The 14,324-nt window shown below is 36.9% G+C and overlaps 1 protein-coding gene across 2 annotated transcripts in view; it reads left to right on the forward strand.

Annotated features, from left to right (window-relative positions):
* The first annotated feature begins 11,113 nt into the window (after positions 1-11,113).
* The window catches only part of ANOS1 (anosmin 1), a 236,766-nt gene continuing 233,555 nt past the window's right edge, over positions 11,114-14,324 (forward strand). The window contains exon 1 of one of the 2 annotated variants that reach the window (XM_021006244.2): positions 11,114-11,467. In XM_021006244.2, coding sequence (XP_020861903.1) covers positions 11,258-11,467 — 210 coding nt within the window. In that variant the 5' untranslated portion in view covers positions 11,114-11,257. The remainder of the gene's footprint in view (positions 11,468-14,324) is intronic. The other variant, XM_021006243.2, reaches the window with a different exon arrangement.

Raw genomic sequence — 14,324 nt, forward strand, 5'->3', positions numbered from 1 at the left:
TCTTTCCCATCAAATAAACTCTCTTTATTCACAGCTGTAATCACATCATTCCATATATAAAGCTATGTTCACATTTCTTTGCTCAAAATGCTCTAGCACAGTTTGTATAAAATCATAGAATCATAGATGCAGGGCTAGAGGGGGTTTTAGAGGTCAGCTAGATCAGTTACTGGCTTAGTGCTTCTGGAAGAGTGTGCCACAGCACACTAATTTGCCATGAATTTCCCTAAAGATGCTGTGAATTTTTATGGAATTTACACTTGAAAATACAATACATGTTAGAATATTCCAACATTAGAGTAGTATGTCATGATTCTTCAAGAAAAAAAAAATACTACTGTGCCAAAGGCAGAAAAAAGATTGATAAACAGTGCAACAGCCTAAATTCTTAAGCTTGATAAATTCCTAAAGCTTCCACAATTGGTATACATATCTTATCTCTAGTTCTAGATAGGTTTTTTGGGGGCAGGGTGGGAGATGTCTATTATTTATCCAGGACTGATAAACATTAAATGAGTTTTGTTAAATGTTGACTGAATGTTTTCAAGGAAAAGAAAAACCTTAATCCAGGGCTAAAGTTAAAGCTAACTTTTTTTTTAAAAGAAGTACTAAACTGGTAAAGAAAAAGTTGTCTTTCTAATTCTTTGAAAGAATGTAAAAAAAATAGAAGTGGGAAATTTAGAATGAATCCTGGATATTCCTTTATTTAAAGTAGGTGTTCTACCTTGGAGGAAACAAAAAGATCACTTAAATTACTATGATGGGGTGCAATGTAAGGAAGTGGTAATTCACTCCATGGAACACTAATGATCTGAAGGACTTAATGCAGTGTTCAAAATTGCCTACTTGTTTCAATTGACTTATCGCAGTTCTCAGGTCAGTGATTTTGTCTGTGTGAATGATTTGGGTTACAGGTTTCTTTGAACATTTGTCCCTTACAGAGAGGAAGAACAATGGGAATACCATTAAGACATTGGCAATATGTTCCTAACAGATAAAGATGAACTCATAGAAATCATCTACAAATGTTCATTATCAATCAATAGGAACAAAAGGATGAAACTTGTTAGGTTAATGATTCTTGGGACCAGATCAATTGGTGCATGAGTCTCTTTTAGAGAACTCCTCCTCCTTTCTTATCAATTCCAGCATTAAAAAGTGGCTGAAGATTCAGTGATGTCAATCTTTTGTCAGCTTGACAGTTTCCTCACTATTTCCTGGGAAAGCAAACAATAGGGTAGATAACTTCCTCATTGGGCACACCCTTTCTCCTCTCTTCAAATGTGTATGTGCATATATAAAAATGGAGTATGCATTTCGATGTGTCTACATATATACATTGTAGATCCAAACATAGGTACTGCATCATACATTAACACTGTAGGAAGATACATACACACAGTCTGTGCACATAACTATAATATACGTACATGTGCATGTCACACATGTATACACGTGTATATACATATACACATACATATGTGTGTGTGTTCTATACATGTGTTTGGGAGGAGCACTGGAGGGAAGCAGGTGCATTTTGTATTAGATACCTGAGATTAAAGCAGGCAGTATTCAGAAGCTCTTAATGGGACTAGAACAACAACAACAAAAGCTGGAAAAAGGTCAAAAAGAGGGTAAGCTATTAGCTGCCATCCTCCCTCCCCTCCCCAAGGGAGTATACAAAACTGTTTAAGAAAAGCATATCTGCCCTATTTACTCACACAAACTTCATAGGTTTTTTTTAGGTCTGATATTTATTTCCCTACTTAAATTTGCTTATCTCAATCTGTTTTGACTGTTTGTAGATCTTACCTAGAGCAGATAGGAGAGGCTTAGGGAAGGTAGGTGTTATATCACCCTTTCCTCTATCACCACAGGCTATGTCACAGGTTTTTACTGCTTTTGTTTCCACAAGGCCTAAGAATCTATTCACATCTTCTGGAAATTCTTTTTTTCCCATGATTTAACCAAATCCCCAAGAAGCAACTATTACATGCACTGCAAGCATTTGCTCTCCAGCAAACCTCCTGAACAAAACCTTCTTTTAAAAGCTAATGAATATAAATACCATCTTTATCATTTAATTGGACGGGGTATCTTCAGAGAAGTTTCTAAAAGCCAGCAAGAATCACATGAAAAATCTAAAAACCATTTTGCTGATTTATTCTTTCATTCACTTCGGTGACTATATTTAAACAGGGAAGAGTTTTCCATTCCCAAATGCACACTAGAATTTATCAAATGTGGGAATTAATTGATAATATCACAGGACTACCACAGTCAAACTAAATTCTTTTAAAGAGTTTAAAAGCCTCACCATAAAATTAGATTATCTCAGTGCAACAGTAAGCTTTCTCTTTCCTTTATATCGCGTTCCCTAAACCAGTGTGTGGCGCTGTCTCCTGTAAAAAACTTCCTCCTAAATTTTCAGAAACTTGTTTCCAAATCTGTGGTGGTATTTAAATAGCCTAATGTATAAGTCAGTCAGTTTTAAAATATCCAAAAAAAAATCAGTATTTGGTTCTTTTGTCAAGACACATTTACTTTAATTACTTAAATTACTTTTATTTTCTATAAGATGTCATTTTATGTGTTAACTAAAAATAAGAAGACAAAAAATTAGATCATTCAATTGGAACTATGCAGTAAAGACTAAAAAAGAGTGACCTGTTTCCATACAGTTCAAACCAAATTTTAGGTGGCAAGAGAGACAAAAAGTAAAAAAATGAGGGCTCTAACAATTGAATGAAATCCCATAAAACGTCTGTGCATCTTTTTTCGATTTAGATTGCATGTTGCTTTTCAGTGTGTTAGTAGTTTAATATACATTTAGGTTGGTTCATGCCCTGAAAACATATGTTTGTATGCAACTACATAATATTTTAGTCACTAAGGGCTTAAAATAGAGATGTTAATTCTTCATATTTTAATTACTTGTTAACACCTGCATATTTACTAAAAACATTTTTCATATCTATGAGATTATGTCATTATATACGGATTACCCTGGAAATTTATGATCGTTTACTGTAGTTTTCTTTCTTTCTTTTTGAATTAGGGTTTGAGAGGTTTCTGCATTTCTTAATCTAGGGCAAACGTCCTAGTGAGTTCAGTTTTACTAGCACTGAGCAGCAAGTCTTTTGTATGTTCACAAACATGGGCCTCTCTTCTTGTGTCCAGCAGCTGTTATGCTGAGACACTGAAGTCAACAGAAGTTACACATAGAAATACTAGAAGGCTGAGGCTGGAAAAAAAAAACATGTTTGAAACTGATGAAGTTTGTAAGAAAGATCTTTTTTAAATCTTCACAAATTTTCAAAATTTTGTGGTAAGAAATGAAACATTGTAAATTGCTTAGGCTAGGCTAGGGATTTTCATGCACAACAGTAACTGAGTAAGTTTGATAGCACAGAAGCTTATATAGAGTGAATACTCAATAAATATTTGTTAAATATTTAAATGAATAAAAGAATGAATGATGAGGGTGTGGTGATAGTGGTCGGGAAGCTTAAATTTAAAGATACGTTTGAGATAATTTCAAGAATTAATGTTTGATAGAACTGGGGAAATAGTTGAAAAGACTAAATTTAATTTGGCCAACAAAAATTTAAATTATGTTATTTCTCTATTTTAGCATTCTGATTACCTGGTAAAATGAAACACAGACACTCTACTAAATTATTTTGAGCAAAACCCCAGGAGAAATTTGTGAGTAATAGTAAAATTCATTCCAGATAGTACAAACTGCTAATAGATTTTTAAAATCTCATTTAAGAATAAGATAAGTAGCATGGTATAGTAGATAGAAAGCTGGCCTCAGAACCAAGAAGACCTGGGTTCAAGTCCTATCTCTTAACTGAAAGCTATGTGACTCTGGGCCAGTGACAGTCTCTCAGTGCTTGATCTAGGTAACTCTAACACTATAAATTGCAGAGTTCCTTATGCCAAAGAAATCGGAGTTCTAGCCTTACCACTATTTAAGAACAGAATCTACCTGCGTCTAGTTCAACTCTTCCTTAACCTAGCTAGCCAGCACTATAAAATAGAGAAGCACTGTACATTTTTATCAGAAAGGGTTTTGTTTTGTTTTGGTGGGTGCATTAAATAAAGCATACTAAAACTATTATAACTACTTACTTACTGTGTTCAGCAAAAGAAGACATTAAATAAATATAAAAATGTTACAACTATTAACACTGCATGTTCTGTCTCTGTGCATACATGTATCATATATGTACATGTATGTATACAGTATGTGTGCATGTGTATGTATACATATACATACACATATACTGCACACATTAAGATGATTTGGGGAAAACTTGTATATACACATATGTATACAAACATACACACATGCATGTCATATATATGATATGTATAAATTTACAATGAGTAGTTACTCATGATTGGGCATTGCAAAAAGTAACTATTTGTATGATGCTGGCTCACAAAAACCCTGTGAAGTAGGTGGTAGAAAAATATAGGCTATATTTCTACTCTAAGTAATCTTGTAGAACCTACAAACTGGATACATTTTCATGTTAGATATTTCAAAGAATCCCAACAACACATTTCCAATTTTACATGCCTTTCAAGGGCTCGATTTCTCCCTAAGTCAGGTTCCCAAGTATATATATTTGTATATGTTGAGACCATGAAAGATTCTTCCCCTAGTCATGGATCTTGATGACCACTGTCCAGGAAACAAGATTTGGGGAGATGATGTGGCTTATATTCAGAATAATAAACTATATTTTCCCCCTGAATGTTAAAAAGAGAGGTGAAATCTGAGTGGTGCCTAAAATGTCTAGTTGTAAAATCACTGGAACTTGCAGTTGAGAGTATAGGAGCATGATGGACTTGGATTTCATTTGGTCCTCTGTCTCTGCTCAACCAAGTACTGATTGCCACTGTATGAAACATATTTATTTATTCCCATTTTGACCAAGGAAGGAAGATTGGGGGAAAACTATCAAACTGTAAATCATATTTTTAAGAAATTTCTCATTCTAAGGTAGAAAAAGAAACTAAATGCATTCTTGGGTGTGAGAAAATCCATTTTGGTCTTTGTAATACAGCCAATTTGGCAACACATCTTGATTTTTCCAGTATACCTTTGGAGGAACTCTCTTCCCACTCTGTCATGGACACTAATTAGTGGGGAAAGGAGGCTATTCCAAGATAGATTCACATGTACCAATCAAAGGAAATTATTCCACTCAGATTTCTACACTTGGAAAAAATGCATCGATTCCCTTTTCCCAAAAGAAATGTTATCACTATATTCAAAATTAATGTCTAATCATTCCATATTAGAAATCAAATAAAAAAAATTTAAATGCCAATCTGTCTGTCTTTAATACCAACTAAAATGCAAGTTCCATGAAGGCATGGATCATGTCTTAATCTTTTTTTTTAATATCTCTCATAGTACCTAGTGCAATGTCTTATACATAGTTGGTGCTTAATAAGTATTTGTTAAATGTGAAAACATATTTACTGAATATCTAATAAAATATCTACTGAAAAATTACATTAGAATGAGAAAAGTTTTGCTCTCTTAATAAAATATGATTTATTGGTTGGAAAGTGAACATTTTAATATTAGAAAACTTACTGAATGTCTCTATTTATATATATATATGTTAATTTTAATGGAATGTTTGATCTTAAGCCATAGAAGACAATTAGATTGAAGTGTCTGCTCTACCTTTAATGGAGTCCAGGATACCTAACTGACTTATTTGTCAAACAAAATGAACATTGGATGCCACCCAATTCTAAAACTATTATATTTTATGTTGCCTCTGAAATACTAAACAAGATGAGCCAAGAACTTTGGTTACAATTTGGTTTTTGAGCTAAATTTGGTGAAAATTCTTTTCTCTTTGATATCCATACATTAATGTATTACTTTTTATTGACTTATGTCAATAGAAGTCAGAGTCAACCAGATTAATTTCTACCTTGGAAAAATCTAAGCCACAAAGTTCAAGTTAGTGTTTGTGAAGTAGTTATCTTAGAAGTTTCTTTATCTGCTGTAGCCCTTTTCACTCCACAATTAGTAGCAACCACTTCACCAGTAATACCAAAATAGAGAAGTGGTAGATTTAGAGGCAAAATGAGACATTTATATTTTTGTATATGACCGATAAGGCAGGTAGGTGGCTTAGTGACTAGAGTGCTAGACCTGAGTTCAAATTCATCTTCAGATGAATTCTTGTGTGACCTTAGCCAAAGAAGTATTTATTAAAGAGTATTTATTAAGTGCTTACTGTGTGCACCATTCTAAGTGCTTTACAAATATCTCATTCGGTCCTCACAACCTTGAGAGGTAGGTGCTATTATTATCCCCATTTTATAGTTGAGAAAGAAGCAGAAAGAAGTTAAATGAAATTGCCCGGATTACACGGTTTCTGAGGCCAAATATGAACCCAGATATTCCTGATTCTAGTTCCAGTTCTCTATGCATGGCGATATCTAGATGGAAGTCACTTAATCTTTATCTGCCTAGATTCCATCATTTATAAAATGGGGATAATAATACCGCCTGAGTCCCAGGGTTGTTGCAAGGATAAGCGAGATAATATTTTATAAGCATTTTGCAAACCTTAAGGCTCCATGTAAATGCTAGCATTGTTTTATAGCTATTAATTTGTTTTGCCTGACTATGCATAGTTGCTAGAGGGAATTTGTTTCTTTTTCTTTCTTTTTTTTCTGGAGGCTAGGGTAGGAGGGAGAGAGAACAGATTTCTGTTCATTTAAAAAATTTTCAAAATAGAGAAATGGAGGGGTGGATGCTATATATATGGAATGTTATATGCACTTTCAGATGAAGACACTACATTATTAGTTTTGTTTAATTATTTTGCTTTGTTCCAAAAGACCCTTCATAGAGTGGGGTTAATCTATAAATGTGTGTAATGTCAAAACAAAACATATCAATGCAACTTTAAAAAATCATGAGGAATATAATTCATATTTCTCAGACCTCTTTTTTGTTGTTTCAAGATTTGTCATTTTCTACCGCTGCACAGTTTGCCCATGTGGTCGTGCTAGGGTTTCATGTACACAGCACAAGAGGTATAAATCTTAAATGTTTACTGACTTGACTATCCTTTTTGCTTCATATTTCATTTAAACTACAAGTGAAAATAAATCCTATAGGAAAGAGCCCTATAATTTATTTTGTAAATCATGGTGAATGGTCTATAATTACTGTGATAAATAAAAGTCAGTACAATTTGCAATATCATGTCCAGTGGAAACACACTGGAGTAGCCTAATATCTTTCATCAGAAGCTCTACTTAGCAGAGACTCATGGCTTCTTTCTTCTTTGGCCTATTATAAAATCGATGTATAAAATGAATTTATTCAAGTATAAATGTGTCAGATATATTTGTTTGTGAAAATTAATGTGCTGTCAAATATGCATAAGCATACATCTTTAAAATAAGGTACAGGGATCCATTCAAATGTTTAGAAGCTTTTGCTAAAAGCTCAGAATGCTTGAAATTTTCATAATTTTTATATATCTCTCAGTGATTCTGTCTCTCTCTGTTAGTTACGTTATGCTATGTAAAATTATGAATTAAAGTTACCTTAAAAATACAGACATGATAAAAACCCATGATTCCATCAAAAGGTGATAAACGTGTAACTTTACATCTAAGAGCATGCATATTTGAAGTTTGCTTCATGTTTCGTGACAATATTTTAGTAATTAAAAATGAAAAGATAATAAAACTTATAGCAAAACACAAGTTCCACAATATTAACAAGATCAATTGACAAAAATAATGTCTATACATTTCTCTATAAGCTACCCAACTTTAGACTCTGCTTTTATGCAACACAGTTTTCAACAGAAACAATATCATTATCCAGCTAAATAGAATTTCAATCATAGATTTTGGGGGCTCTAAGAAAATCATTGAGTTGAATTAATTTCATTTAAGTTTTAGTTGGAAACTCATTTTTTTCCTAAATGGAGAGTTGTTGGACCTGATACCCTGGACTCTTTAGTAAAGTCAAAGCTGTTGATTTTGTAATTCCTTTTACTACACATATAGACAAACACACATGTGAGTTACTGGAACAATTGATTAACATTGTGTAGATATTTATGTAGGATCACCTACCTAAAGAGAGACAACATGTTATAGCTATTTTAAGATGCTAATAAGATGCTTAGATATCACAATAATTGAGTTTAAAGTATATAAAATATGTCAAACTAATCAAGACATATGATGTATTCAGACTGAATGAATTAATCAAAAAAGCATCTATCAATCAATCAGCATATGTTTATTTAGTCCTTCCTACATGCCAGGCATCATTATAGACTGGAGAGACAAAGATGAAAATGAAACTGTCCCTGACCTCAAAGAGCTGCTGTTCTATCTGGATAAGCAAGGTATCCATATCTAAGCATTTGAACGTTGTAAACGAAATTCTGTGAGCATAGATATGTATATTTGTATACATGGGTTGGTGGACCTAGGTATATTCATATTAGAACATATATGTATTTGAATGTAAGGGAGTAAGGGTGTCTGAGCATCTTTGTTTTTCAGCATAAGTATACATGAGTACATAGCTAATCAGATTTTTTTAAAGTTACGTATATATAATAGAAAACATTTCTCTGAAGATAGGTCTGTATGTACTCTCAAATACTAAATACTTCTCCTACCTGCCAGAATACTTATAACAATAATAATGACCTAGAACTTTAAAGTTTTCAAAGTAGTGTGCGTACAAATACGTCTATGTACTTATATATGTATACATATTACATATTATACACACACACACACACATATATATATTCTCATTTGAGCCTTAAAACAACCCCATAAGGAAGGTCATTATACTATTTTCTTTGTAAAGATATAGACTTTGAGTCTTAGAAATATAAAATGATTTTTATCTATGGTAGGTTTAGAACCCCTGCCTCCGTGTTAACAAGGCCAGCGGCACTGGATCTAAAAGGTCACGCTGACCACAGCCTACTATAAAAGATCATAACATCAAACAGCTTTGAACTCATTCATTTTAGCTATTAGTCATATCTTCTGCATACTATAATATACAGAATCGTGAGAAAAAAATCAATAAAGACCCTTTTTAGGTATAATAGTTTATTATCAAAAATTAGAAAAGTTTAGGGAAAAGGATAGAAAAATGTAAAATGATACAAAAAAGTGGTTAGTTTTAATGAAATAAGCATTGGAGTAGGAGCCAGGAGACTTTAATCTGTCCCCAGTCAACCTTGGTTAAGTAATATTTCTGGGCCTCTATTTATGCATCCGTAAGATAAAGAGGCTGGCACAGATGATTTAATATCATATCCCAACTACAAAATCAGTAGGATTTCAGTGGAGTTCCCAGGAAAATAGAAACTTGAGAAAGGTTGTTGGGGGATCTGTCATGTTCTCAAACTGGGAAGTTTCTTTTGTGGGACCAATTACTCACTCCTGAATGCATTAATCAGAATAATAGGTAAACTGGTAATAAAGCACCAATGTGGATCTGTTAATAAATATTGACCATTTTTACAAGTTATTTCTCAATAAATAGAAATATTAATTCTATCTCTTTGTTCTTAGATTCATCCTACAATGGAGATCAGAGAATCATAAAAATTCCATGAATATTTCTGAACCACCACCTGAGGGGGAAAAAAATGTTTGGTGATACCTTCCCTGCTGACTCTTTCATTGGATTTAGAGTGAAAGTCTCAATTTACGGATGAGAAAAACTGTTACGCAGGTAGGTAAAGGTATTTCCCCTAGTCATAGACGTAGTAAATAACAGAACACATTTTCAAGCTCAGATAGGGGAAGATGATGGATATATTAATGGAAAAAGCACTGAACAGAGAGCCAATGAACCAGTGTGGTTGATTGGGACATGTTCTAGACTTAGAATCAGAGTACTCATGTGAATTCAAATCCTAGTTCTGCTATTGATTTCTGTGACTTAGCAAGTCACTCTCTGGCCTTAATTTCTTCATTTGTATGAGAGTTGATGTTGATAAACTTTGTTTCCTTTTAAATTCTGTGACCTATGATTTGGGTTCAAATCCTGGCACAGATACTTGTGATTTTTTTCTGGGTCTCAGTTTCCTTATCTGTGAACTAAATGGGTTGTACTAGCTCACACCAGGATTGTGTGAACTTAAAAAAAATACTTTGATTACTTTATTTAAATATAATTGGGTTCCTTTACAACTCTGTATTTTATTTTATACATTTGAAAACATTATTTTTAGAAGGGCTCCATAAGCTTCACCAGACTGGCAAAGGACACAAAGTTAAGAATTCTAGGACTAGTTGATCTCTAATGTTCTACAGTTCTCTCAATAGCTCTTAGTTCTACAATTCAAGATTGATTTTTAATTCTATAACATAATGTTGCTTCCCTTTTCTCTTTTGAATGATCTCCTTCCATTTCAGTACTCATTATGCTACCCTGTACTGCTCACTGTATCTTAGGAAAAATGAAATTCCTATATTAGAAACTCATGTTTCAGTAAATGAAAATCTAAGCAATCTTTCTAGGGTAAATTTGGGTAGATAACTTCTAGACATTTGAGTAGATGACTCATCTATAATTTCATGTAGCAGTTCCTCTGATGCCTTCGGGGGCACCAAGTCCCTCCCAGCCTTTCCTGGTTTTCTTCTTGATGGGAGACCAGGCACAAGTGAGTATTATCTACAATACTGGATGGCAACAGCTGAAGACAAGGAAGTTGCCTGCCTGTGTCTTACCTGAGGTGTGTATGTGAGGAGGAGGAGGGAGAATGGGTGAGTCCCCAAGGTGTGTATACATGTTTCAAAGCCGGAATGTCTGTGGAATGGGAGGAGGGTGGGTAACTTTTGCCAGTCCCTCCTTCACTTTTTTCCTTGCCCCTTTGCTTTCAGCTCCTAAGACCTGCCCAGGGACGGACAGCCCGGCCTCAACTGTCACTCACATTTCTTCCAGCCAATGGCAGTCGCCTGTCACCCTCACCCCACCCCCTCCAGGGAATGAGGGGAGGGGTGTGCGTTGGGTAGGGGAGGTCTGAGGGGAGTGGGGAGGGGGGAGGGCGGGGGTGAACAGAGTTGAATGATTGAACTTTCTTTTTTAGTTTCTGCAGCAGTGAGGTTCCCCTAGTAGTCCAGCACCAGACCGGTGCATAGGAGCTTATCCAGGCGTCTCTTGCTCCTTATACTCCCCTTGTTCCCCCTCCCCACACACAAAGCGATGGTGTTAAAGGATCCAGGCGTGTTTCTGACCCTTTTGCTATGGATTACGGTTTCCTGGGGCTGCCTGGCTACAGCTGCGGGGCTTGGTGCTGCCGCCCGCAAGCAGGACGAGACTCTTTCTGCTGTCAGTATTTACAGAGCCAGATGCACCTCCAGGTGCCTTAGCCTGCAGATCACTCGAATCTCAGCCTTCTTCAAGCATTTCCAGGTATGGTTAAAAAAAAAATCTCCTCACTGCTTAAAAATACTAGCCGTCTCCATCTCTACCTCTAGCTTCCCGGCAGACACTTTGCCCCAGTGCTGTCTGTCCTCTGGTCTGTCACTTGCACTCCTCTGGACTTCCCAGCTTTGAAGGACTGGGGCGCGGGGGTGCGCTGTGAAACCGTGTATATTAGGTGGGAGTTGGAGCTTACCAAAGCCTCTTACAAAACTTCTCGGCAAAGATCGACAGCCTGCCAGAGTCCTGCCTTTTCCAGGGTTATCGTTCCAAAAGTGCAGATGGCACACTTTTGTTCTTCTCAGCTCACCTTCACTTTGGCCCTCTTCTCACCCTTAAGGGAGCCCAAAGTGGCATCTTTGGATTGGTTTATTTGCTTGTGAAATTAAAGCTAGCCCACTCCCAGTCCCCTACCCCAACCTCAACCCCTCCGAGAGATTGATTGGAGATGTGTATGTGTACTGATATTTCTGTATTGTTTCTTGAAATAGTTTCGCCAAACTATTAGCCCAGTTGCCCAGACTCCCAGGGATTAGCTGCATGTGTGGTTATTAGAGGTAGGATTGTTAGGAGGTGAGTCAGTGAGACAGAACAGGCTGTGGCGGAGGTACCTGGGCTTCTTCCTTGCAAGAAGAGGCACGAGAACCGTCATCCTTACTTCCCTGCAGGTGCCAGGCTGCGACCAGCTGTCGCCTCCCCCCCCCCCCCCCGAATCCCTTTGACATTCCGCGCAGGGCAAAATACAGACTACCCGGAGGAAGATCCCGGCGCCCATCAAATGCTTGGGGCAGGGTTGTTTTTTTTTTTTTTACCAATTAGCATGCATGGGTGTGTGTGTCTGTCCAGCTTCGAAGCCTTAAAGCTTTAGTCTCAAACTAATAAATGAGATGAGGTACGGGGGAGAGAAGAAAAGGTAGTGGGGGGTGGGGTGGGAAGTTGTTGGGGTTGGGTTATGCTTTCTCTATACAAACTCTGGATGAATCTCCGGGGAAGTAGCATGATATAGTAGAAAGAACATTGGGTTCAGAAGACATGGGCTCAACCATGTCTCTGCTACTTTTTACCTGTGTGACCCTGGGCAAGTCTTTTAAACTCTCTGAGCTCCAGTTTCCTTATCTGTCGAATAAAGGGGTTGGATTGTATAATTCATGGTCAATCGTGCTAGGCACTGTACTAGGCGCTGGGGATATAAACACAATGAATGAATCAATCCCCACTAGCCAGAAGAATCTTTAAAGTCCTTTCCAACTACAGCCTATGATTTACTAGCCAGTGTTTATTTGCATCTAAGATTGCCGTAGCACACTCTCTGCCTCTCCCTTCATCTCTGCCTTTCGGTCCCTTCTCTGTCCCTCTGTCTCTGTGTGTGTGTGTGTGTGTGTGTGTGGTGTGTGTGTGTGTGTGTGTGTGTGCGCGTGTGTGTGTGTGTGCGCGCGTGTGTGTGCGCGCGCGCGCATTCCTCTCTGCCTTTCAGTCGATTACTCTCCGTCTGCCCCTCTCCCTTCCTCTCTCCTTTTTCTTCTCTCTTCTCTTCCCTCCCTAGCAAAGAGCTGTTTTAGCATTGTTTAGCGGATGTCTAGCATTGAGTACTCCCTTTTAAGGTGAGAGATCTGTAAGAGGATCATAGGAAAAACAGAAAGCCTGATGAACCTGCTGGGAGTGGGAGGGCGAGGACTAGAAGCACATATGAGAGATGTGCATTACCAGGGGTGTCAGACCGAGGAAAACTTTGGCCAGCTGGTTCCAGAAGCAGTTCCCAGAGTGCCAACTGAAATGTTGCTTTTAGGAAATCATTTATCCAAGCTCATTATTTCTCTGTCCTCCTCCTTTCATCTCTACCTCCCCCTCCCTGTCTCACTTGCCCCATTTCACTTGAGATGCCCACCTGCTTTGTATGCAGAATTCCCCACTTGAGGTAATGCTACTACTACATCTAGAAGTGGAAAATGGATTGAGAGCCCTTTGCCCTGAGTGAATAAATGAATGAATGAAGGAAAGAACCACAAAATTAACAGATCGCTTCCCCCTCCGCCGCCCCCCCCCCCGGTCAAACACAAGAGTGTAAAGTGGGGTCCCTGAAAGTATCGTCAACCTTTGAAATTCCAAAAGATTTTGGGGGGTTACACTGGAAATATATGAAGCAGAAGGATAAGGTCAGGGGTTTTCCTTAAGACTCATTTAAAATGATCCATTGAATTAATCTGAGAGACCTAAACCTAGGAGAGCTAGTCAAAGATAGTCAAAGATAGGAACCAACTTTTGAAGAGAGTGTGTGTGTGTGTGTGTGTGTGTGTGTGTGTGTGTGTGTGTGTGTGTGTGTGTGTGAGAGAGAGAGAGAGAGAGAGAGAGAGAGAGAGAGAGAGAGAGTTTAAAAAAACCAAAGCTTTATCATCTTACAGGTTTCCTGGTACTTGACATAGTACTAGGATCTTTCTGAGTATATGTTCAAAGGAAGAACAAGAAAACAAACCAAAAAATAAAAAGCAAAGCTGTTTTAACCTGCATCTGGCTCAAAGAGAAACTACACAGAAGTCCTCCTGAGTGCTAAACTCTGAGCTACCTTTTATCAAAATAGAGAACATTGCCCTAGAAATGAATGGCTCTCTTGAAAAGATATCTTACCTTTGTGGTTTAAACAACAGCCACCTCCTAAGGAAATAAAAAAAAAAAAACAAAAAAGTCTATTCCCCCAGGGGATTATTATCTTTTTCTTTCTTTTTTTTATTGAATTGTCAGTTGTTGTAATTTATTTGTTTTACAGTTTCAGTGGCTAAAGAGCCAGTTTAGATCAAGCCAATTCCTAGTGAAAGGCTTTTTTTGTGGTTTCTTGGCATGATTTCTCTTCTGA

Source organism: Phascolarctos cinereus, unplaced genomic scaffold, assembly GCF_003287225.1.
Source record: "Phascolarctos cinereus isolate Bilbo 61053 unplaced genomic scaffold, phaCin_HiC Scaffold_726;HRSCAF=1367, whole genome shotgun sequence".
In the NCBI taxonomy this organism is placed as follows: Eukaryota; Metazoa; Chordata; class Mammalia; order Diprotodontia; family Phascolarctidae; genus Phascolarctos; species Phascolarctos cinereus.